Below are 26,698 nucleotides of genomic sequence, written 5' to 3'. Positions count from 1 at the left end.
ATCAAAGAGCTGGAATTTTTCTGATGTCTTAGTTTTAGATCAGATGGTAAAATCTGTGATGTCTTAGTTTTAGATCAGATGGTAAAATCTGTGATTGTATGATCTCCATAATTTAACACAAGGGAGGGTCTTCAGTTATCATGGATAAAGTGTAACAAAAATCCACATCCTGTGTTGAAAAGCTAAAGCCTTTTTTTTATTTCTCTGTTTTTCCATTTGGTTGCATTTTTAGCAGTATTTCTAAAGAGATTTTATTGCAAAGTCTATTACCTAAATATGATAAAATATGATAAAATCACCTATATGAGTTATAAAATTTCTGAATGTCTCAAAAAAAATATCCTAAAATGTCTTTATTTCTAGTCTATATCCCATAGAACAGTATGAAATGACTTAATTCTTCCTTTTTGTCTCAGCTAATTCCTTTAAATACCAGACAACTAAACATTTTAAAATAAAGGCATCATAAAAATAATGGAGATAATAGGCTGATTCTGTCACCAGTCACAGATTCATTCTCTAGGAAACCATCTTATATACCTTACTCATATAAAACTCCACTGATGTCCAAGAACTACTTTACTGAATATTGTAATGCCACTGTAGCACTCAACCTTTACTCTATTTTTTCTCAGTCATAATTGTTTTAACACATTATAGTTACTAACATGTTGAATGTGTCACTCTGTGTGTGTTGAATGTAATGGACATGTAAGTGTGCGCACCATGGGGATGTAAAAATGTACTTTTTTTTTTCTCCAAAATGAAGGATGGCAGCCATGGTGTACAGAAGGCTGATAGTTTTATGCTACACTGGACATATAGATGCTCAGAATGCCATCACTGCAAATCACACTCACAGTCACATATACCAGGTCAATTAGCCAGCTGGAAGAACTGTCTTACATTGCCTTCAGGAAGTGATACCTTACTGTACTTAGACAGGGATTTTAGTTAAAGAAAACTTCAACCTAGTTATTGCAAACTGCCAGACTCCATAAAAAATGAGAAGAGCTCCCTGAATAGCCAGCCCAGCTACAGAGTTAAGGCTGAGCCTAGTTTATAAGTCCTTCTTTAACTGATTACTTACAGAATGAAATAAGATAACTAAAGATGGAAACAGAGAATCAGTATTATAACATAAACAGAGGCAAAATCTTGTCTACTTGCCTACCATTGTGTCAATGCATATTGAGTACGAATTCAAGCAATGTCTTTATCCACACATGTTCAGAACAGCTGGAGCAACAGTGGTGAGACTTGATTCTTACATGAAATAAAATCCTTTACTTTCCAATGTGGAATAGGCAGTCTTTAGACCAGATCTGGACTCAATTCCAGAGGCTCACAGGCAGAACAAAAGCAGAGGAGGTCCAAGAATGGGGTGCAAGATATGGGACCATGAATGCAGGTATGTATTGTCCTCTCTGTCTGGAATAATGTGCTTGTTCTACTAAAAGGCTTCAATACCTATCTTACTGCAAGAGGCTGATGACATTTGCACTTGTAGCTAAGACATTTTTAAGTAGTGTAAGGTCGGTTGAACTATACTACACGTATTCTTTTATGTTTTTGTAGGGCGGGATTGGTTGTGGCTCTAGCTACGAACACTGGTTATGTAAATAACATTACATACAGCTATGGAAGTTTCACATATTTAAGCTTATAATCAGATAGTACAGAGACCTTGTGTGCGCAAGCAGTCATCAGAATAGCCATTAGTTAACAAAACAGGGTGCTTAATTTTCTCTCTCTCTCAGACCTTTTTTTAAATTGGTCTGTCATGGTGGACATAGTAATATGCTGCAAAATAGAATAGAATGGAAAAGAATAGAATAGAATAGAATAGAATAGAATAGAATAGAATAGAATAGAATAGAATAGAATAGAATAGAATATTTCAGTTGGAAGGGACCTGTAATGATCATCTAGTCCACCTGCCTGACCAATTCTGGGCTGATCAAAAATTAAAACATGTTATTAAGGGCATTGTCCAAATGCCTCTTAAACAGTGACAGGCTTGGGGCATTGACCACCCCCCTAGGAAGCCAGTTCCAGTGTTTGATGACCCCCTTGGTAAAGAATTGTTTCCTAATATCTAGTCTGAACTTCCCCTGATGCAGCTTTGAGCCATTCCCCGATGTCCTGTCACTGGAAGTACCAAGGCAGTTAAATACTTAAGACATATAGTAAAATAATGTTTCTATTTCAGACAAAGACAATCCCCAATTTAATTTGCACGGCCACTGTAGTGTTAATATACCATGGTCCTGGCAGAGGAACCTCCCTCCTCCTGACTCTCAGCTGAAAACATGTATCCTGCAAACACCAACTCTGCAAGCTCAACTAACGATACTACTTTGAGCAACAGCAAACATTACTCTTAATTCACATGCAGTGTTTCCTGTGCTTTTCTTAGCTTGTATTAAAGTTATATTAAAGTTGTAGCCTTAAAGCCCAGTAAATGTGGCATGCAAATGCTTGTAATAGGACACAGGCTTTGTGTTAAGCTAACAAAGCAAGCCCTAGGACTTGCCTAGATTTATTTCGGCCTACCTGGAGTTCTGCTTTTGTTTGTTTTGTTCTACAAGCAATTATGTAACTCTTTTGGTAATTATCCAGTATTAGGCAATAGGTGACTATTACCTATTATTGTACCATATTTTATGTGGTGACTATTACTTATTATTGTATTACACTTTACATTTTGCTTAGCATTGCATTGCCGTGTGTTGTAAAGCCTACTGTCCACTCAAGTTGTAGCCTACTGCAACAAATTTTTGCCTTTTAGAACTAACAGATGGCAACAGGAAGAATTATTTTCTGTAGAATGAAATATCTGTGACCCTAGAACAAAACAGAGCATTGAGGCCTAGAGAAATCAAATGACAGTAGAGGCCTAGGTACAGAATGATAATGGGGTCCTCAGGCTACAAGCAACTCAGCAGTCTATTACTGGACATTAAAGGAGTGCAGTCTTGGGAGCTCGGTAAAACCAGTCTAGTGGTGACAGAACAAAGAACAAGTATCCAACATATGTAAAACACATCTTACAATAAATTTTGGTCTACCCTGGACTTGTGGTCTGATGAAAAAAGAGCAATGTATAAAATATTTTAACAAGCATATAAAAGTGGTTCCAAACAGGTCCTAGAGTGAGGAGAAGGAAATCGTCAGCAGCAATATTTTACTCCTGCTAGCAAGGAGGAGGAAGAAACCCCACCATCAATACCGTGCTCCTCTAAGTGACGGGACTAAAGATGGAGCCCCCAAACTGAAGCCATTAATGTTTCATACTCAGACGGTCAGTGGCAAGGTTAGCATCCAATGAAAGAATGGGGTAGATACTAGAAAGTTTGTTTATATCAGTTTGAACTGTACATAGTCTGAACTCTAAGTGGTGATACACATTTAAATGGACTAATATTAATTCTTGATTAAGAACTTACTTGGACTATTAAGATTTTACTTAGACCAACAGTAGATTCTTGGCTTTGCATATAAGGGATGTTCTTTGGCTCGCAACTGCAGAATCTGTGCAACTAAATGAGGGCATTTCAAACTGGTGTGTAACTTGGGTACAACAAATTGGTTATAAAATACCTACACATATATTCAGACATAAAAACTCATGGTATGTCCCAGGAAATTTTATCTTGCAAAAGATGACTTAGAAAAATGGAACTGGTAACAACAGTATCCTTTGCCATCCTAACACACCCTTGATTTTTTTTGTTAAAAAAGTGTCCTTTGTCCATATTTTGGAAAGAAATTTAAAAAGCCTTTGTTTTTAGAAGTCGGTTCCAGTAACTAAGTGGGGATCCAGAATTAGCTGCTTGTGCTGTTTGTATTATCTGCAAAACAGAATTTAAGATTTCCCTTATTGTTTATGTCCTTCTAGATCTAGACAGATACAAACTGTCCACACTGAATTTAAGTAGCTCCCTACTCTCCATGCTGCCTGTTTTGGATGACCTTCTTGGGCATCTAATTTTAGCACATGATGTGCAGTTAGCTTAAATGCTTCACTCAGAGGTCTACATTCAACTCCAGAAGTGCCAGGTATTGCATTGCTGTGAGGTTACTTCCACTTATCCTATCCATCATTACAAATGTCTAGCTGTTTAACCAGAAAGTTTTGTGCTGTTCAGTGATTCCAGTGAACTATTGGCAGAAGAAAGCCCTCCAACTTTCTCATTGGCCCATGGGATAGCCACAAAGGACAAGAAAGTTCTGCATTTTCTGTGTAATGAGGACCAAATGTGAATCATTTAGAAATGCCTTGCACATTGCTGTTTTGGGTTGTGCATAGTTCGTGATTCATTTCTCTGATGAATAGTCAGGAATAGAAATATTTCTAAAAAGATAAACTCTATTACTGCTAAAAACCAATTGATAAAATTATAAAGCTTCCTAAGAGGTAAAATAAGTAGTCATCTTCTTTACAACTTTATAATCTGTTAGTTTTTAGATAACCAGTATTTGTAGCTAAAGCCACAAAAGACCCACTCCTGAACTTGGCAAGGGATGCAAAGAATAATAAGGGCTTCCATAAGCATGTCAGCCAGAAAAGGAAGGTCAAAGGTGTACCCCTGCAACGAACACAACTGGCAAACTGGTACCAATGGACAAAGAGAAGTCAGTCTTCACTGGCAAGCTCTCCTCCCATGCCTCTGAAGTGCATGGACCTCAAGGCAGGGGCTGCGGGAGCAAAGTCCCTCCCACTGTAAGAGAAGGTCAGGTTTGAGACCACCTCAGGAACCTGAACATATATAAGTCCATGGGACACAATGAGATGTGTCCCAGAGTCCTGAGGGAATTGGCTGATGTAGCTGCCAAGCCACTCTCCATTATATTTGAAAAGTCATGGCAGTCAGGTGAAGTCCCTGGTGACTGGAAAAAGGTAAACTTTGCACCCACTTTTAAAAAGGGTAGAAAGGAGGACACTGGGAACTACCGACCCATCAGCATCAACTCTCTGCCTGGGAAGACAATTGAGCAGGTCTTCCTAAAAGCTGTGTTAAGGCACAGGGAGGACAGGGAGGTGATTTGAGACAGCCAGCATGGCTTCACCAAGGGCAAGTCTTGCCTGACCAACCTAGTGGCCTTCTAGGATGGAGTGACTACATCAGTAGACAAGGGAAGAGCTACTGATGTCATCTCTCTGGACTTCTGTAAGGCCATTGACACAGCCCCCCACAAAATCCTTCTCTCTAAATTGGAGAGATACGAATCTGATGGATGGACTATTTGGTGGACAAGGACTTGGCTGGATGGTCACATGCGTTTAGGTATTTTACTATTGGTTACACACATTATTCACCCACTGTCCACGCGCCTAGTTACACTTAATGATTGGTTATATCAACACTGTGCATGAGCATAAACATAAAACATAATTGGTTATACTAATTAAAACATGCGAAACTTGTCTCAGTCTAATTGGTCAAGATAAACTGCCGAATTGAGGTTCTTTGTGCCAAGTTCCCTTTATCGTGGAATGCGCACCTGTGTTCTTCTAATTGGTATCTTTCTTTTTTTGTCTTTTTGTTTATTCTGTTCAAGGCTTTCTAAAGGCGTCTGGAATGCTCTTATGACCGTTAGCTAAATATGTTCCCACAGAGTTTCAGGGAGGATTAGCAGGCATTGTTGAGCTAGTGAAAGACCTAGAATTAGACTGATGTGATCCATGCTAGTACTGGCTCCTTACATATTTATAAATTATTGAGACATGTCATTAGGCCTAGGTTTAGACATGAAAGTGGTTTCTTGACATGTGCTATTGCTAGTGTTTGCACTTGCAGAGTTTTCTGTACTGGGATTATAGTTATATTAATCTAGGAACAAGGTTTAGGACTGATAAGCTATGGTTAGTGCTGTCATATTGGGAGCTGTTATAAGAGTTAGGGTTAATATTGTTGTTTTGGCTGACCAGACCCAGTTGACCTACTGTCATACCTGGATCCACAAGGAATTGCTGAGTTGAGTTAAACATGTTGCCATCATGTCAAGTTTGGAGAAGAACTGGAATTTGAAATGCTCTAAGTTGACGAGGTAGTGTTATGGTGAGATCATGGGACAGCTTCAGTCCTACAGTGACAACTTAATGGAGGAATGGTGGTATCTTAGGTAGTAAGGCTCCAACCTATCTGAAGATTTTTAAAGGAAAACTGGCATTTCAGATTCAAACTAGAAATGAAACAGAAGTCAGTGGGAATAATGATTTTCTGGTGAGAAGTGTTCTGCCACAAAGAAATGATGAGATTCTGGGTCCAGCTTAATTTTCTGGATTGATCTACAGTTAGCTGATCCAATTTGATGTAGCAAAGCCATCAATCATGCAGCTACCTTCCATATAAAATTATCTCACACATCTTGGCGAGACATTAAAAAAACATGCAGAATACTACTGCTGTATGATAATCTAAAAATAAAGGCCTCCCTTTACCCCTCAACTTCTGCTCATTAGAAACCAACTTTTAGTTGCCAGCCTAAAAATGATTCCAAATTTTCTGAAGCTTTAATTTGTCCTTGTGGAACACTGTACCTGAACTCATATAGTTCTTATGTTCTCATTTTGTTCACCTGTTGTGTTTAGCTGTGAACAATTTAACCCTTCCAGTCATCTAAGACAGGTTCTCTATTCTGTAGATTCCCCTAGAAGCCATTTTCTGTACCTATTCATAGTTAAACTAGCTGTCCTGACAATGCTAAACAGTATCTTAGATAAAGTTTCATATGAGGTTTGTACAAACGGGGTCCCCATTTGAGTCCCTTTGCATGTATGGAAAAATAACTCTAGTAGAAAAACTGATTTACGTGGTAAAAACATGCCTTCCCAAACTTTGGAAACTTTCCTGAGGGGTGTGAGTGACAAGGCTTCCACACATATTTTTGTTTAATATAACCACTGAAAAGATTATTTTCTGATGTTTTTTCTTTAAAAGTTACCTGCAAATCTGGTGAAGTACACTTTTTCTCTGCATTACTGGGAGTGCAGAAGAATGCAGGGGTCCCCTGTTACATGGATAAAACAGTAATTGCGCAAGAAGTCTACAATAGCTTACACCAATTAAATTCTTAAACTGTATTGAAACATAACATTAGCACTGGATATCACAACACCCAGATAATTACATATACCTTGATGTTTCTACTACTAGCCTGTTTTTGTAGGTTATTTTGCAGTAAAAATTCTCACTGTGATTATTTTTCACACTCTCAAAACAGAACTATATTTCCACATTTCAGCCAACTCACTAAAATACAGTTCATCACAGTGTTGAAGGTGAGATGAGTTTTTTTATTGACTACACAAGAGTTGAATAGCATGCCTAGAGATTTCAGTAACATGAAGGAGACCGTAAAATGTTTTAGAGGGATCGGTTCCATTCAATTTTGCAGGATATAGTTCTTTAATCTAAAGGTTTGGATTGATCTTTTAAAACAACTGGGAAACTGAAGCTGAAACCCCTGCCATTCTACATGTCCCATATATAATAAATCTAGCTGAAAAGTTCTTCTACTTCATGAATCCAACCTCATTAAAATGAAAGGAGATGAACTACAGATTTGTCACTTCTGAAAATTCAATATGAATGCTCCATGCTGCCACCATTTCTATTGGGCTAAGTTTTCTCCGCTTCGAATTAAAGGTAGAGTGTTCTTTTATTCTACAGTGCATGCTCAAGGTGGGGTGGCGGTGGAAGTCTTTTAGGTCTTAAATTGAGTTGGTGGTCATGATCTCCCCCTGCTGTCTTTACCTTTCCCCCAGTTACCACAGATGTGCACTGACTTCATGCCCATTATCAATTAGTCAACTTTTGGCACCGTTCAGGGCAGGATGTTCCCTCCTTATCGGTCTTTTAATTCTTTAATGTTCCTCAAGGCCCAATTACTCCAGGACGCTAGCTTTTTTCTTTTCTGATGACAAATTATTAAGTGTCTTTAGACTACCAGCTTAATATACCTACAAAGAACATCTTGCATAGAAAGAAACAGATCGTTTCATATTTTTAGGTTATCTTGAACAACCTGATCTGCTTTTCTTTGCAAACCCAGCTAGAAAATATATTTCCAGATATAGTGTTGTAACAAACTGATCCTCTTTCATTTTCTTTTTCCATATCAAAAAATGTCTTCTATTATAGGGAGTCCATCCTGCACATTCCATGAAGTGTCCCTAGCACAAACTGATACTATTCTCCCTAAATGGTGTCCTGGTTTCAGCTGGGACATCTTAGTAGATAGTAGTGTGTTTTGGATTTAGTGGGAGAATAATGTTGATAACACACTGATGTTTTAGTTGTTGCTAAGTAGCGCTTATCCTAAGATAAGGATTTTTTGGTATCCCATGCTCTGCCATCAAACGTGTACAAGAAGCTGGGAGGAAGCATGGCCAGGACAGCTGACCCGAACTAAGGAGGGTCCACATGAACAAAGGGATATTCCATACCATAGAACATCATGCTCAGTATAGAAACTGGGGGGACTTGACTGGGAGGGGTGTATCACTGCTCAGGCATCAGTCGTGGGTGGTAAGCAATTGCATTGTGCATCATTTGTTGTCTTTTTTTTTTTTTTTTAATTTTACTATAGTATATTCCTATTATTATTATTATTATTATTATTATTATTATTACGTTTTATTTTACTTTAGTTATTAAATAATTCTTATCTCAAACCATTTTTTTTCTAATTCTCATCCCCATCCCACTTGGGGGGGGGCAGGCAGGGCGGGGTGAGCGAGCAGCTGCATGGTGCCTACTTGCTGGCTAGGCTTAAACCACAACATGTGGTAAAACATATCCCATTTCAGAATTCTTTCAGATCTTTTTTCCCTGTTGCAAAAGACAGACACACTTTACTGCTTGCTTCAACAGAAAGGCTGTATTTTGCAAATGGGATTATAATGAGACTCTGTTCCTTTTACTGTCGAGGTGGAGTGGAACTAAGATAAAGCTGAAGACAGCTTGATTTATCCTTTCTTTCAGATAGGACTATTAAACCACACTCTTACTGTACTCCTCTGTGTTAAATAATCACTGAATGTTTCAGTGAACCCAAGAAGGCTGGGGCCGAAAGATCGCAAAAGGTCACGTGTAGTACAGCCTTTGAGTCTGAGCCTGTGTTACCACCAACAAACTGAAAACCAAATTCTGAATTTCTGTAAATGGCAATTTGGTGACAAGCTGTGACAGCAGCAGTAAAGAAAATTGTGTGCTATCACAAGAGCAGAGATAGACTAGCAAGGCTGAAGAGAAAAGGAACAGATTTGCAGAATAATTAAGAAACTTTTAATTGTTCAGCTGCCTTTGCACATGCTCAATACCCCAAAATCAAGCCTTAAGTAACTCACTCACAACTGCAGTGGGAATTCTTAGACCTGAAAAGTAAAACACAGGAATCTTTGCTACCATACTGTGTCATAACAGCTGTGTTTGTGCAAGTGGGCTCTATAGGTGCCTCTGTATATGGGTGGAGAAAGAGTTACCAGACAACACCAGGATGAAGAGAGGAAACATACATGCTGGGAGACAACATCTGAAAGCCTCCCAAGAACTCATAGTCATCTTGGATCAAAAATTGGTTAAGCTCAGGAGACCAAGGAGCTGCTGAACCTGCCCAACGCCTTCAGCACACACTGGCCACCCATGACAGGTCATGTAACTCACACTGCATCTGAGAAAGCAGGGGCTGCTATAGGTGGACAAAGACTACAGGGCAGTATATATAAGCTCACCTGCTGAAATGAGGGACCCTGCCTGTGACTTCGTGCACAGCTGCCTGGAAACCCCCAGAGTGTGGGTACAAGCCCTGGTTCCTGAGTGAACCACTGGGGTTGGCCTCTCTGCTGCCGCTCCAGCTGGGTGACTGCGAGCGTGTGCATTGCGTGAGGCAGTGACTGTATGTATGGTGCAAACAGTTATCTGCAATTAATAGTAACAGTCTAATTAATAAAGTGTTCTAGTAACTGTTGGTTGTGATCTGATTCCTCCCCTGACTCCACACCCCATCAGAGATCTTTACAACACCTGGTACAAAAAAGCCACAAAAGTACGTGAGTGTCACCCAGATCTTGTAAATCTGTATTTTAATCCAGCTGCCAAAGTTTCAGACAACAAAGCTGCTCAGAATTCCTTTGAAAGGCATCCATTATTGCATCTCCTGGTTTCTAGTGAGCCCGCTATAGCCACATTTTTGCATTAGTTTACTGGTATTCATGTCTACTGGTTTTGGCTGGAACAGAGTGAATTTTTTTTACAGTAGCTGGTATGGTGCTTTGTTTTAGATTTGTGGCCAAGATGGTGTTAACACAGGGACATTTTAGCTATTGCTGAACAGTGCTTACACAGGATCAAGGATGTTTCAGTTCTTCATGCTGCCCCACCAGCGAGTGGGCTGGGGGTGTGCAAGAAGCTGGGAAGGGACCCAGCTGGGACTGCTGACCCCAGTGATATCCCAGACCATATGACATCACGGTCAGCAATGAAAGCTGGGGGAAGAAGGAAGAAAGGGGGCTGGGACATTAGGAGTTATGGTGTTTGTCTTCCCAAGTAACCGTTACACGTGATGAAGCTCTGGTTTCCTGGAAATGGTTAAACATCTGCCTGCCGATGTGAAGTACTGAACTAATTCCATATTTTGCTTTACATGTGCCCACAGCTTTTGCTTTTACCTGTTAAACTGTCTTTATCTCGACCCACGTTTTCTCCCTTTGGCCCTTCCTATTCTCGTCCCTATCCTACTGCAAGGGAGCGACCGAGTGGCAGTGTGGGGCTCAGCTGCCTACCGGGGCTAGCCGACAACAGGGTAGTAAATCCATTTTTTTCCGATGTTAATTCGTAGAATTACCTAATTTAGAAAAACACAGAAAGTCAAACCCACATCGGACTTGAAGTATAAACGAGGCTCGCCTTTCCTTGTCTTGCCCCATGTTTTCACCCGTCTAATGCTAACAGGCGCAGCCAGCCTGAATCCGTGTTTTTCAGGTAGAGCTGACTCTGGCTGGGTCGAAACTTTGTCTCTGGCGACGCTGGGGCCTGGGTTTCGTTCGCAGACACCGCTCTCCCGGCTGCCTGCGGATGCTCAGCCATTCTAACGCCGGCCGGCCTCCGGGCCGGGCTAGGCCGCAGGGCCTGCGGGCCCCCGAGGCCAGGGCAGCCCGCCCCGAGAGGAGAGGGAGCCGGGGAGACCGTCCCGCTCGGCCGCCATGGAGACGTCAACGGTCGCTCCCCCGCCGCGCGCCAAACCCACCCCCACCCCCCGCAGGCCTCGCGCCAGCCGCGGATCGCGCGGGCGGCGGGGACGACGCGCGGAAGGGGGTGGGGGGGGGCGTAGGCGGAGCCCGCGGGCGGAGCGAATGCGGCGCGAGGGCTGCCGGCCCGAGCGCAGCGGGAGGGGGGCGTGGTGCCGCCCGCTCGCCTCGCTCCCACCCGCCCCCGCCCCCGCCCCGGTGTTGTTGTCTCTTTACGGCCGAGGCCGGGGGCTCTCGCGAGATCCGCGTTGGCGCCGTGACCTCCATGTGAGAGCGGCGGCGCCCGGTAAACACTCCCCGGGGTCGGGAGATGGCTCCCGGCGGCGCCCGTTAGACCTGGCCGCGGCGGTTCCCGCCAGGCTCCGCCTCGCCCTGTGCCGTCCTCGGCGGGCTCGCGGCGCGGGTGATCGGTGAAGCGGCGGGGGATCGGCTCGGGTCTCCTTCCCTCTCCGCGCCCCTCTGAGCGAGGACGGCGGCCCGGCGGGCGGGGAGGCTCGCGTCTGTTCCGCGGGATTTGAAAATCCTGCCCCACCGAGCCGAACAAAGGGCAGGGGGGGGAGCGCCCGGCCCCCTCCCCTTCTCCCTCACACGCCGCAGCCGCGCTCCCGGGGAGCGGAATCCTCGTCCCCCTCCTGCCCCAGACCCCCCTCCCTTCCCCGCGGCTGGCTGAGCCGGTGGGAGGGAGCGCACCATGTGGATCCAAGTCCGCACCATAGACGGCACCCAGACCCAGACCATCGACGACCTCAGCCGCCTTACCAAGATCGAGTGCCTGCGGGAGAAGATCCAAGAGACCTTCCGCGTCAGCCCCGACCGCCAGCGCCTCTTCTACCGGGGCAAGCAGGTGAGGCGGAACCGCCCCTACCTGGGTGGCAGGGGTGGGGGCTTCCCCCTCCTCCCGCCCCGCGCGTCCCCTCTCGGGCTCGGCTCTTTGTGTGGCCCGGCGCGGAGGTCCCCCTCCCCACCCACGCGTCGTCCGCTGGCTCCGGCTTTTGTTTACTCCCGTCCCGTCGGGCCTAGAGGGAGGTGAGGGGCAGGAGGGAGCCGAGGCGCCTGGCCTGACAGGAGGGCGTTCTCCGCGCCCTCCCGCCCGCCGTTTCCACCGAGGGCGAGCTGGTGCCGGAGAGGCCCCTTTGTGTGTTTGTTTTCCCACCTGAACCGTGGGAGGCTCCTCCCCCCGCCCCTGCCTCAATCGTGCCGAAGTGACAGGGCGCCCGGAGGGGCGAGGAAGCCCCTCCGCTCTCCTCGCCGCCCCCAGACCCCGGGAGCGGAGCGCCCGGTTCGTGCCTCGCCCGCTTCCCTGCGCCCGCCCTGTCGCCGCCTCGGCCGGGGGGGGGGGGGGGGGCGGGAAGCGTCCGGCGCGGGCGGACCGCGGGCGCTTTGCAGGGCGGAACGCCGCCCCCGGGGTCCGCACGTGGCGGGGCGGGGAGAGGCGGCGCGAAGTGCAATGTCCCGTCAGTACCCGCTGCGGGGTCGGCGCGGCGCGCCCCTCCCCCGGCGCCGCGCGGCCGAGTAACGGTTTTCGGGGTCCGCCGGCTGTGAACCCCTCCCACCGCCCCGCGGGGGCGGGGCGGCGCGTGGCCCGCCGAGGCTGCCGCGAGGGCGGGGCGGCGGCGCGGGGCTGGTTTGCGCGGGCACAACTTGTGCGCCGCGCGCGCCTCCTCGGCGCGGGGAGCGGTGTGTCACGGGTGGGAGCGGGGCGGCTGCTGCTGGCCGTCCGTCCGTCCGAAGGGGCGTTTCCCCCATAGCGGGGTGCGGTGTTCGTGGGGCAGCTGGCGGGAAGCTTTCTGTGAGCCCGTACTTCCCCTCCACTCTGGTGCCAAGTATGTTTTGATCCGAATAGGTTGCCTCAGGCTGCATCTTTGTTGCTGAAGGGTGTAACCTTTCCGGCTGCATTACGTAAACTATGGGGTGTACTCACTGCTTGAGTTGTTAAGTGAGGCACGGTTGTTACCTGGTAAGGCAGGTATGGGCACCTGGCTCTTAAGATGCGCCTTCTTACAACAGGCGAGTCTTGCAGCGTTTGCCTAAACTCAGTAATCCACGGTAGTGAGGTTTCTGCCTCAAAAGAGATGGAAGTGTGTGTCTTTACAAATGGGGGAGGGGGGGGAGAAGTAAGAAACAGAAATTTAACTATGACTAGAAGGTAAGCGTTGATGGCTAGATGCTAAGCCTAGACTGTGAACCCAGTAGCAAATTAGTAGATTTTTGCATTCTACAGATTGGTGACTAAGTGTTTGCGAGGACGTGTCTGCCGAGACCATTACAGACAATATCACGTTTCCCTGAAGGGACCAAATCGAGGAACATCAGTCTTGGAAGTTGTGTAACCTGTTTAGGTTTGTGCTGTGCCAGCACACCTCTTCTTTCAGCGCAGAGCTTGATGTGGGACACAAGGTTTACCCGAGGAGCAGGGAAGATGAGCCTGTAGTGTGTTGTGCTTTTCTATGTAGTCTGTCAGTGGCCAGACCAATTAGTTTGAACATTTTAGTTAACAGATGTCTTGCTTAAGAAAGCAGAACAGTGAAATATTATAGCTGAAGTTGCCTAAATGAGCAGCATTTGTGAGTTTAGTACTTAGTTTATCCAGTTTAGGACACAGTTGGGATCATGTTCAGTGAAGAGTTGGAAGTTCTTTTTTATAGCTTCACTCACCATTTATGTCTGTTTTCTTGCAATTACCATAATTAATTCTGAAGTTTCCTTGATGGTTACAGATTACTTTTATGATCCTGTGGTGCTAGTAGGTAGGAAAAAAGGTCAGAAGGATTGCTCTTGGCCAAGTAAAACTGGATGTTGAGAGACATGAGCAAATGAAACTGTAAACAACTTCAGCTCTCTCAGGGCTGTGATAAAATAAAAAATAAAAAAGGGCATTTCAGTTAAATGTGAGCTGAATAGAAAGCAGTATACAGAAGTGAAAACATGGAGAAAAAAAAAGAAGTTTCCTGCATGTTGGAAAAAACATGATCTAGTCCAAACTCTTCTCCTATTTTATCAGGTTAGTACTCAGTATGGTTAAATCTGTACAGTCTGCTGGTAGAACTGTGACTTTACTACTGAGTACTGCTTACTGTAGTCTCTCTGGGAACTTCTAGAAATACTTGGACCTTGCAAGTGGTGGGTACCAGAAGACTGGCTAAATAACCTCCTTTCTTCTAAAAATGGGAGGTGTATGGGGTTATAAGGACACAGAAACCTAAGTGAGTCACCATTTATGGGCTGAATTTCAACAACTTCATGTTCTTAGCTTGCAGTAGAGAACAGCTTCAGCTAACATTTGGAGCTAGAGCTGTTATTTTGCAGTTCTTTAGAAGTGTCCATATCCAGTTAATGTAGTTTATGTGGTATACTGTAATTTGCTGTTGTCTGATCTTCAAACACAAATGCAGGACCTTAAGGGGGCAGTACTTCACGCCCCTGTTCTTAAGGATTAAAGTACCCTAGAACTACTGATTAAAACCAAGTGTTGTGATTAATGTAATACTTTGTATTACTATTTTGCTCCTGTAAAACCAGGAAAAGCACTACTTGGTTGAGCAGACTACTTTCTGGTTTTTAACTCTTAACTGCCAGGAGGATCCACCATTCACATGTGATACTGAAGAGTGAGCAAGATAGTATTACTCTGTAACTTGGTCTGGTCTGTGAGGACATCCTGGACACTCTGGGGATCCAGATTTCTGTAGAGCTGAATAACTGTTTATCAGCCAGAGAAGTTGAGTCATTCTGTAGATCGAGGCAGAACTTTCTGAGGAAAGGGAATAGTAGTGTATGCATAGTTCTTTACTGTGGCACAATAACCTAGTCTGCAGTTAAGTCAGCGAAGTCTATTGAACATAGAAACCCACAGTGACGTCTCTTGCTTCCTTTGTTGAAGAAGTTGGAGTTTCTTGGAGGGACGCAAATATTTCCTTATGCTGGAATAAATCCTATCTTAACCTTGTTCCATGATAGACCATTCCCATCTAATGCTTTATCTGTGGTGTTACATGTTAACTCTGAGTAAACTTGTAAACTACAATGCATTGTGTGGAGTTCCTCTAAAATTCAGAAAAGCAAGACAATACAACCTGTCCTGGCAGCATACTCTTTGTCTGTCCTAATTGGAAAACCTGTATAGCACTTCTTGATGAGAATAGAAGTTCTCAGTTTCATTCATGAAAGTGAAGGAGATATTATAGTAGACAAATTCTTGGCATCTTGACCTACAAGAGCAGATTTTCTGTAGGACCAAGCTATAGTCATTGCTAGTCATTGTGGGATTTCTATCTTTCAGTTACAATGCTGGAAAAATTGAGCAGTAAAAGTAGACTGAAGTTTATTTAAGTTTGAAAACTTGCCAGAGGACTTAAAGTTGTCCGGAAGACTGTAGGGGTGTTAATGGCAACTTGCGTTTCACATAGAACTAAACATGCACACTGTTGTATTTCAGCAACATGTATTGTTTACGGAATACAGAAAATAATATAATCTTGTGTTGGCTTCTTCCATCATCCTCTCCCATCCTGTTGGAATTTGAATTCAGTGAAAACTTGTAAATGGCTATTGTTGTTAAAGAAACCATCATCTCAAGTGGTTTTTCCATAGTGCTTACTGGAGTCAGGGAAGAAGGACACCGAAGCCCAAATATTTCTTCCTAGTATATGTAAGAGGCAGTGAGTGAAATTGCTTTTCAAGTCATTAATCATAGAATCATTTAGGTTGGAAAAGACCTTCAAGATCATCGAGTCCAACCATCAACCATGCCCACTAATCTTGTTGGCAAGGAAGACACTCCAAACCTGTTTCATGGGAGACTGAAGTCAGCAGGTGGAAGTGAGAGTACTGAAGCCATTTATTTACTCAATGTGAAAGTTGTTGCAAATTAGGCTTATTTCACTAGAAGAAATTCAGCTCTGCTTTTCTGCACAAAAAAGTATGGTAGTATGCATCGTGTTACTTAGCTGTGCAAGTTGACTCTTAAATATAGTTTGTCACACCCATGCTGTAATGCCCAAGTGTTTAGGATTTTTTTGTTTCTGTAAATTTAACTGAAACTATAGAGGGGTAGGAGGAGTGGAGGCACTTCAGTTTTGCATGAGAGCACCCTTGTGATAAAGCAGCCTCAGTGAAACACGCGGTTATAAATCTGGCAATAGGACATGCCTTGGTTTGCCTACAGCCTTTCTTATACAAGACCTCTAACTTCTGCTGACCTGGGCTGGCATGTGAGCAGTGGATTGAATCTCGTGTGAGTTTGAGCTTCTAAGCTTCAGGTTTGTGAACTGTATGTTTAACGGCTTCTTAAATACAGCTTGGGTGAATTTCCAGAAGGATAGAAAAGCATTATTTGTGGACTCTTTCCCCGAAGAATGGGTGTGCTAAACCTATTCATAAAACAATCAAGTTTCTTAACACAATCTCTTCCCAGCTTTATTTCGTTTGGAAAATTGTAAACATTTTCAGCTGAAGCTGTCGAAACCCCATGTGCTTTAGGGAGAATCTGGGTGTGAGAAGTCTTCAACTGGAGCAGTTACATTTTAAATTTTGGAGAAATAATTTGAAGAAGTCTTAGAAAGGTAGTGATTGCCATTCTACAATGAAGCTGGTAGCAAGTAGCTCTGTAGCTTGGTGAGAGTCAGTCATCTGGAGTCTTCAGGGCAGATATGATCAGACAGCATTCCAAAATTCCCGAAACGTTAATGGATTATACTTCGACCTTATCTGACAGTAGGTTTGGTGGCCCTGTTTGCAAGTTTTTTATATGACTGCAGAAGTTGTTTACTGAAATCAGCTTCTTGTTAAATTTTTGCTGTACAACTACTAATGCAACTTGCCATTCCTTGGTACCATTGTCTTTGTAATTCGAAGCACCTAAACAAACTGAAGGAAAAGCTGAAGCATATGTGAAGACACGATAGTTTATACTATTTCGTATGTATGACTTCAGTAGTAGGAAGCTGAAAAAACATAATACAACCTGTAAGAAATTGCAGCCAGCTTTAAGGCTATATTTTCTGGCATGTATATTTATTCATGTAATCTAGTTAGGACAGTGTAGTACTTGTGCTTTTTTAATTAATCTGGAAGCTCTTGGAAACTGAATATTTCTTTTTATAATAAAAAAAACCACCGCAAACCCTTAGATGCAGAACACTGCCGATGCATGGGCTACACTAAATGATCTGCGCTGGACTCGAGGAAGAAGGTAGTTGTAACACTGGATGGTATCATATGTCTTACTCTTAGTAAATCGTAATCTATATAGGTATCATAGTCTTAGAGAGACTCCCACAGTACTCAGCAGAAAGCATACAGCAAGAGGAACTCCTAGAGAAGGAAGAATATGGAAGCTGTGGAGAATATGGAATTAATGATGAGGATTTCCAGTGATGAAATGTAATCAAGTGTTGATAGCATTTATATTGGAAGTTATGAGATGATTCTCTTCTTTAAAAGCTGTTAAATGGATCTCTATTCCTAATCATTTAACTGTTAAATTATGTTAAAATAACTGCCCTGATACAGCTGGCTGTGGTATTTACTTATTTTTTTAGACTTTTGTTGTTGATTACAGAAGGTTCAGATAATAACCAGTTCTTCATTACAGGTATCCTTACAAGCTGCAGACAGTCATTTGCTCTCCCTGGCACCACTGTTGCTGAACTTCAGTTGCCTGTGCTGTAGAAGTCCGTACCATCATACAGGAGGTACTTGACCACTCTCATCTAAGCAGTAGAGATGGATGAGTCTTTCCATGCTTCTAAGGATTTCAGTGCAGCTTTATACTTTGACATACTTTTTTTTTTTTTTTTTTAATTACAAAAGTATCAGGTAATCCTAAATGTCAGACAGAAGATGCCATGAACTTTTATTTACATAATTGGAAGAACTGCAAAAGAAGAGAAACCTTGCTGCTCGAACTTCATTTTCCAGCTAGAAGTTAATGAGCAAATGTTCCTTTAATGGGATTTAGAGTTACATTCAAGAGGAAAATGTCATATCTAAATTAGCAAATTTTTTTTTTCTGTATCTCACCCAGTGATAAAGGAAGAAATAGTCTTCAAAACCTGAACTTCCTACTAGAAAGTTTAACTTGGAAGAGGTGCAGACTTGAACCCTGTAGAAGTCTTTGGCTGAGTCTGAGAATGGCTGCCTTCACCTTTATCTTTTGATTGAGTCAAGGAGTCTTTTCTTACAGCTCTTCACTTTCAGCTGTTTTCATGTTGGCACTAATCTTGTACACTGGAATCTCTTCTGGATTATAGGTAGTCCAGATCAAAAGGTAAAATGTGTTGGAACCACCTGTACACTCTGCAAATAATTTTGTAGTTATGGTGTAAAAACCCACTGTTTTGCTGGAGAATGTGGCCTTAAAATGTAGGCTTCTGTACTTAATTTTGGTTACAGAACTTCAGGAAAAGTGTGAATTTCTTCTTAGAGAAAGTTAGTCTTGTTGATTGAGTACGAAGATGACTGATGTACATTTATCATGGTGTTTGTACTGAGATTGGTGTGTAATTACAGACAGTGTCAGCAGCAAGATACTGCAATTTCTTCTGAGCTTGTGTGGCTTTGTGTAGCATATGCCAGACTTCCTCTTATGTGCGGAGAGTTGAAGCAGCACAGCATATTCACACTGTGGTATGACCAAACTCATTGGTTGTCACTATAATTGTACAAAAGCCTTTCTCAGATACTGGAAGCTTCCATATTCTTCCTTCTCTAGGAGTTCCTCTTGCTGTGTGCTTTCTGCTGAGTACTGTGGGAGTCTTTCTAAGACTGCGATACCTATCTAGATTATGATTTACTGAGAGTAAGACATTTGATACCATCCAGTGTTACCGCTACCTTTTTCCTTGAGTCCAGGGCAGATCATTACCTGTCGAATAACACATGTAAGCAGTCAAAAGGGAGTACACTCTCTCATACAAAGACTAATTGGTGTTACCTTGTTGGTGGGATTTTTGGTGGCATAAGGGTCATGTCTTCAAACATTTCTGTAGGCTGCTTTGAAATGTGAATCTCATGGCAAAAAAATGACAGAACTGAGTCTAATTTGGACCACAATCTCCAGACACTAATAACTTGTTTGGTTACTGGTTTTTAAAATGTTGTGATCTGCCTGTATTCTGTTCTGGAGGGATATGGATCTAGAGTCTGTCAGAGAGCTTCCTTGTCCAGATATTGTACCTACTCTTGTGTTCCATTATGATTTCATCACGCTAAAGAATACTAAGAGTGAATAAGAGCAATTATTTTTATCTTTTTTTTTAATTGATGAGTAAATTCTTCTTCTTGAAGTGAGCGAATGATCTGCCATTTGCATCTGTTTATTTTTAACAGCAAGCTATGAAGTCCAAACTATTGAGAAATAAAAACATGAATCTTGGAGAACAGATTGTCAATGCTAGGACTTTTAATGAAACTGTGTAAATTAAAGTGCTTCTAGTGGCAAACAAGAAACATGTTTGTGAAGTCTCAATCTGTTTCTATTTGGGCTTTGCTTTCATTGAGGAGCTTGTTAGAGAGTCAAGGAGGAAAAGCACTAATAATGGTGACCTAGAGTTTCTTGGGTATTTCTCTCCAAGCAAGGTTAAAGTTATTTCCCATTTAGTAAAGTAAACCTTTATTACAGTTAGTTTTTGCATGAGACTGATAGGTGTTGCTGTTTGCGTTCTATTAGGGTCTTTGGTAAAAATGCCAGCTGCAATAAGGAATGGAGAGTTAAGAGAACATTCAGGAGCACCAAGGTGAAAACAGTATGAACAAGGTGTCTTTATGACTGTACAGTGTATATGCAAACCCCTTGTTTAAAATGTGGAGATCATAGAATCATAGAATTGTTTAGGTTGGAAAAGACCTTTAAGATCATCGAGTCCAACTGTCAACCCAACACCACCATGCCCACTAAACCATGTCCTGAAGTGCCTCGTCTGTGTGTTTTTGGACACCTCCAGGGATGGTGACGCCACCACTTCCCTGGGCAGCCTGTTCCAATGCCTGACAACCCTTTCAGTAAAGAAATTTTTCCTAATACCCAATCTAAACCTCCCCTGGCGCAACCTGAGGCCATTTCCTCTTGTGCTATCATAGTATAGTCAAGCCTGCATTTCAGAAACAGTCTTCTGTAGGCACGTGAGAAGGAGCCACTAAACCTTGTGGATGTGCAGTCTTCGGTTAAAGATGTTTGGATGTGGCTACTTGCTTTTTTATTCTGTTACTATAATGGATTGTCTGAGTGGAGTTTCATTGTGCAGGGCCAGGAATATCGTTTTGGACCCTGAACAGTTCCTGATAACATCACTCAAAAAATGTCACTGATAACAGCAGAACTGTGCTACGTGCAGGACGGACATGGGATGTTCTAGTAGGATGATCTCCAGACAAAGTATTTTTTGACAGAGCAGCCTGTATAGGAGCTGCAACAAGGTTGAAACTAGAGTTGGTTGAGGAGGAAGTGTATCTCCTGGAGTTGCAAACACTTTAAGACAGCACATATTAAACATTCCAATTCATAGGAAGAAAGTAACCTTTTTTATGTGGTCAGCTACTAAATTCCCTTTTATTTAGCTTTTGTCTCTGTTGCAGTTGAGACAACTATACTTCTTGGGAAACAGTTCCAGTACACAGTTATTGTGCCTACTGCTCTGAATGTGGTTCGTGAATGAATTTAAAGACCCCAGAATCCTGGAGCATTCTCTTCAGATACCAGATATTCCATGTGGAATAAAAAATAATTGTTCAGGTTTTCTTTCAGCTTTGAAAGTGTAAGCAAACTGAGCGCACTTTGTGAATGGCTGAGGTCCATGAGCTGAGTGTCTAATGTGCAGTAAAGATTATTGAGATTTTCTTGACCTGAGTTGGTCCCATTGGCCCAAAACTCACTGTTAAATACTTAAAAGCTGATTTTGAATTTTCAGTTAGGCCTTCCATTACTAGGTGCTGATTGGACATGTGTTTGAATGCTTCTGTAAAATCATTAAGTGGAATTCACAACTCTAACAGCTTTCTCAGACGCAGAAAAATTTAGGTGTGTACATAAATCTTGAGATGGAGAATACTAGAAATTTTAGAAGTCTACTTTGCTTGCTTTCACTGAGTACTGAGCTGCAAGTCACGGTTTCTTGATTTCTTCAGACTAACTTACTCCCTGGGTGACTCTCATAAACAACTCTTAACCAAGTTTTTTCTACTCAACTTGAGCTTGAAGCTCTTTACCCTTACGCATTTTCTGTTAAAGAAATTTGTAGGGTGCATGTAATACCTGTGCAGAATAAAAGATTGATGTCACTTAACTTTTCATCATACTACGTTAATTAAAAAGCTCTTCTGCATTCATTAGGGTTTCTTTCATCTTTATTGCTAGACGTAGGCACTGCTCTAATTCTTGGAAAAGAAAGCCTCAGAAGATGCTCAAAGGCACACTTCCATAACTGATTAAAGATCTTGATTGTCAAGTGGAATGGCTGGATTAAGGTGACCCAGGAACTTACTGTCCTGGATCACACTCTAAGATAAAAACGGTAGGTAATGTGTTCTTACAAGAGCGATTACGTGCTTTCTTGGGAGGTCTCTGTACATGCTGTCTAACCCATCATGAGCTGTGCTTCTGCTGGGACTTGTAGACAATTTAATGTGATAGTAATCGGTGAATTAGTTGTCGGGCATATATTTTTTTTTTTTTCCCAAGTAATGTATCATACGGGACTCTGCATGATCATTCATGTTCGTCAAAGAGCAGCTTTTACATGCTTTTAAAGTCATTTGTGGCTTGATGTTACAAGACAATTCTTCTAACAGTGATAGTAGGTAGGTATCAATTCCAGTATTGCTTTGCTACAGCTACTTCTGTGTAGTAGTGTAAGCATAGTGTTGTCTTACCTTGAAGTATTTATAACAACCTTCTCTAGAAGTATTTTGAAATTTATAGTTTCTATAACATGTGATCTATGAAAAACATTTGAAAGATGTAATCTGTTTCTCTACTTATGGCTATTTAGTGTAGTGAAAGAGTGTTAGATACACTAAATCTAGCTGCTCTTTAGTGTCACTTAATTCAGAATATGTTAATGAAGCCTTAAAGGCTTTTGAAGCATGACAGTCATTAAGAAGAAGAAAAACTGAAAGTGAAATCTACTGCTAAGGAAACAAATGCATCTTTTTTTTAATGACAGTAGGATCAGTAGAGCTAGCAAAATTTCATAAATGAAATTGCCTGTTCAGTTATTTTTGCTTTAGTACATATTCTAATCACCCATTAAGAAATCATAACTGACTTGAATGAGATACAGCTTGATTATCTGGTACTTGCTTGATTACATTTGTTTCTGGCTTGCATGTATAAACTTGTGAATGACAAGTGTCCTTAAATGCTTAGTGAATGATTAAGTAAACATGTAATGTTTCTTCCTTTTCTTTTAATACACTGTCCAGGCAAACATCTTCTCAGGGAATCTTCTTAGCATCTTTATGCAGCAGAATGGGATGAAATTGTTTATATATTTATATAAGTAACTGTTGTTAGAAGTGAGCATACCATAAGGCTGATGGGCAGACTGATCAGCACCTGTGCCCACAAATTGCCAGACTTTTTGATGAAATTTTCAACCTTTCTAGGTTGAATATTTAACTTGTCTGTGAGGTTATTTGAGACTCAATTCAGTAATGCTTTCATGAGTTTTGATGACATAGTAAGGCAGGAAATAAGAGGTGTGTGTGGGGGGTATTTGCAGGTAGTTTTGGGTTTTTTGTGGAATTGTTTTTTTGTGGTTCTTTTGGGTAGGAAATACTGTATTCCAGGTTGGATTTAAAATGCTGGTTGTCTCTAGAAAGGAAGGTATCAAGCTTTTTCTCCTAGTGCTTGTTAATACCCAGACATAGTGGTAGGTCCTGAGTTTTCTGCATCAGATACTGCTTTAATAATATAATTTGAAAAGTCATCTTACAGTCCCTGGCCAACTTGGAACAGAGTAGGAGATGTAACACTGTCTGGAGGGACAGGTTTGCTGTAAAGTGATGTGCTGCATTACTGTTCTCTTACTCTAGTAGTCTGTGATGTTATAGCCTTACTGGCCAAGATCCCCTTGTTATGTTAACATCAGTGTAGTGTCAGTAATTCAAGAAACAACATCTTACAGTTCTTCTCTCCTTCTGTTGTGGAATGGAGTTCTTTAAACACTGATTGTTTTCCAACTTTGTTACTCCAAGGATTTCAATTCAGTGGTGCAATAGTGCTGGGTGTAGGTATACTTGTAGATACACACATTAGTTCTTGCAAGTCAGATAGCCTGTGAACTTGAATTTTTGTGTTTCTCTACTTTGTTCCTAGAAGAACGCAGGGTTGCAGTCATGGACTTGGTCTAAATTTATATGGTTGCTAATACTCTGGGAATGTATTTTTTGCTCATATTATAAACAGGTGCTCTTTCTCTATCACATTGCCAAACACTACATCTTGCCTCATTTGAACTGTGTTTATAGTAATCTTCTCTCTGTTACTGTGCTTTCAGACTTGAGCATGACATCACTAGTCACAGAATAGTAATAAAATATTCCTGCAAAGAATACTGATTATAAAAACAAAGCAAAAATCCCACAGCCATTTGGGCAGAGAACAGAATGCTAATTCATTATAAATTAGTACTGTAAAGTAGACAACTTTGCAGTCACCAGTTTATTCTGTTGACCGTTTAGTTCATGTTCATCAAAACTTATTTCTTTGATTCCTATGCATGAGTAGGTAGTCTGTGCATGGGCGTGTGCGTCAGTAGAGAAGACTTCTTCTTACTCAAGGCCTAGCCTAGGTATGTCTTGCTTTCTGAACATGTTAAATATAACTATTCCTGGACAGATGACTTTAAGTCTTTTTTTTTTTTTTTTTTTTTTTTTTCCCCTCTTTCTCATGCTAATAGGGAGGATTCAGTTGTGGATTGAAGATATAACATGCTGTGGTCATAACTGATGAATAGATCACTAAGACTAGACAAAATACATTTTTTAGTTGAGTGTTAACACTGGTTACCTGGTTATGGTAGATCATTCAGGCTGTTCAGATTTAGGTCTTCACTGAATTGGCTTTAAACTCCAGTACCTCAAAATATTTTTTTGTCAGCCTGCACGTGGTGTGTCCTGAGAGAAAAGGATCAATGACAGTATTTCTTTGCTCTCACCTGTGTGTTGCCTACATACCTTCAGTCTACCATGAGCAAGGTTATCCTTTTCTCTCCACCACATTAGCTTTCAGAAGATTTCCTTATACCATAGGATTCTAGAAATTGCACACTGGAACCTCTGCCACAGCTTGTCCAGTCCAACTGGAACAGAAAAACGGAGCAGAAGTTATGTTGTCTTCAATAACATCCAATTTATTCCTTATTTCAGAAGTGGTCTATTTTGCAGATGTACTGCTGATTTTTTTTTTTTTTTTTAAAGCATTTTGCAACAAAAAAAATCACTTGGTGGGGGATTGAATCTTCAAAATGGGCCTGGAGTAGTGCTCAGAAGCAGTAGCAGCTCCAGAAATGTGGATCTTCTCCCTGCCACCACCCCAGCCCCTTTCAAATGTATTATTGCAAGGCTATTATTTGTCTTTTTGGGGGTTTATTTGTGCTTTGTATCTAAGAATAGCTGTTTTTAAACTTCTTTAATCTTAACAGCGAAAATACAAACTTCTTGTGGCATGAGAAGCCCCAAAAACTGGATTGTCATAGGACTGCAAGAACACTTCTTTCCCCTTCATTAAAGAGTTGTCAAAAGCATAGGAACATATGACATGGTGGGACAGGAAAGGTTACTTAAACTTGCTGGTGTGTTTTGAACTGGTTTGAAAACAGTCAGCTACACTGGTCGTTCCCATAGCTATTGACCAGACAGCTGCGTCGGTTTCAATTACATTGAAACAAAATATGACTACTCCTGTTTACGTATCCCAGCTGTGGGGTACAGTAGTTATCAGCAATATGGAGAGTAATGTCTTTTTACAGATCATACATTCATGGAAGAACTGATTAATTTCTTGAGTGTCAGCTTATGTCTCTTAACTGTCCTCTGCCCTTTAGAGTTGTTTTGAAAAAGCAGAGGGGTTGAAGGAAGGCACATGCATTCCACTTTTGTCTATCCTGAGATTATTTGAATGTCACAGATATGTTAGTGAGAAGCTGGAGAATTCCCTCCCATTTCTTTATTTTTCTGTTCCTTCTTGCTCCCTACTTTTTCTTGTATTGATACCGCCCATAAGCTCATGAAAACAGATCTGTTTGAAAAGATTCCTGAAACAGTGATGTTGAAAATAGCACCTGTTCTGGAAAGAGGTCACATTGTTGCAAAAGTAGTTTGGAAGCAGGTGGGAGTTTTTTTAGTCATGCATGTTTTCTCCCACTGCAATGTGAAGTGAAACGTAACAAATCAAATTCTAGTTTTGATGTCCCAAAGCAATGTATTTTATTTCTAGGTAAATTAAATCTCTGCTTCAAAGATGCTGTAGGTTGTTAAGAGTGTTTAACTCAGCAAAGCAGCAGTGGTCACTAGTTCCTGGTTTTCTTCTCTCCTAGCATACAACTTGGCATTTTTTGGTGTGAGTTTCTTAGCTTAATTGTAGGTAGGTGAGATCATCGGGTAAAATAAAGATAATAAAATGTACCTTAAAGCTGTGCAAAATGGGGCCCAAAACAATGTTTCGTAACTGTGTGCTATATGTGATTAAAAAGTCTACTCCTATTTATATTCTGGTGTTCTGCAGGATCTCATTGCATCTGGAATATAGTGGGGCCTGATGTACAAAGCTACACAGTGCATTTTTCTTCAGTTTTATAATAGCTTTTAAACTGACCAGTTAAAAGACTTGCTTTAAGTGAATAACCTTGTTTTGATCTTGGTGGGGTCGGGGAATGGGCAACCTGGCTAAATCTGGAATAAAAATTTTTTGAATGATCTCAATTTAGAAGATTTCCTTTCATAAACTTGAAGGCCTAGTATGTATTTTTGGTGTTGCTTCCCTCTAAGTGTAGTTGCTTTTGCACAATACTTTCAGGTCTTAGAGTTTTGAAAAGTAAATGGAGTTGTATGTATATGAGGTTTTTTATATGTAGATGTTTTATTTAGGAAATAGTTTGTAAAATATTAGAGAAGTATCAGGTACTGCCTTCCTTTCTAGAAAAGATTGAGAAAGAGCGAATTGTGAAATTATGCAGCTGAAATGTACGCAACACAATGATTGTTTATTTAAAAATTCTCACGTATATTTATAGTTACTGTGTACTTTATATAAGTGGCAACATAGATCCTACCTGGTTTTTGACTAGAAAATCACCGCATTATCTTGGACGTTGATGCATAATTAAAAGGTCTGAAGTCTGTAAAGGTCTGTTTCTAATTTTTCTGATTTTTTTTTTGTTTGTTTTTTCATTGGATGAAATCATGGCTGCGGGTAACTTGGTGAGAGTTTGTTTTTGCATATAC

General features: G+C 41.6%; 1 protein-coding gene across 2 annotated transcripts in view; it reads left to right on the top strand.

Moving 5' to 3' along the window:
- Positions 1 to 11,461: 11,461 nt before the first annotated feature.
- The window catches only part of UHRF2 (ubiquitin like with PHD and ring finger domains 2), a 91,568-nt gene continuing 76,331 nt past the window's right edge, over positions 11,462 to 26,698 (top strand). For both annotated transcript variants that reach the window (XM_030005688.2, XM_030005687.2), the window contains exon 1: positions 11,462 to 12,101. In XM_030005688.2, coding sequence (XP_029861548.1) covers positions 11,949 to 12,101 — 153 coding nt within the window. In that variant the 5' untranslated portion in view covers positions 11,462 to 11,948. The remainder of the gene's footprint in view (positions 12,102 to 26,698) is intronic.

This window comes from Aquila chrysaetos, chromosome Z (assembly GCF_900496995.4).
Source record: "Aquila chrysaetos chrysaetos chromosome Z, bAquChr1.4, whole genome shotgun sequence".
NCBI lineage: Eukaryota > Metazoa > Chordata > Aves > Accipitriformes > Accipitridae > Aquila > Aquila chrysaetos.
Note: the sequence above shows the minus strand (reverse complement) of the source record. Positions and strands in the feature narration are given on the sequence as shown.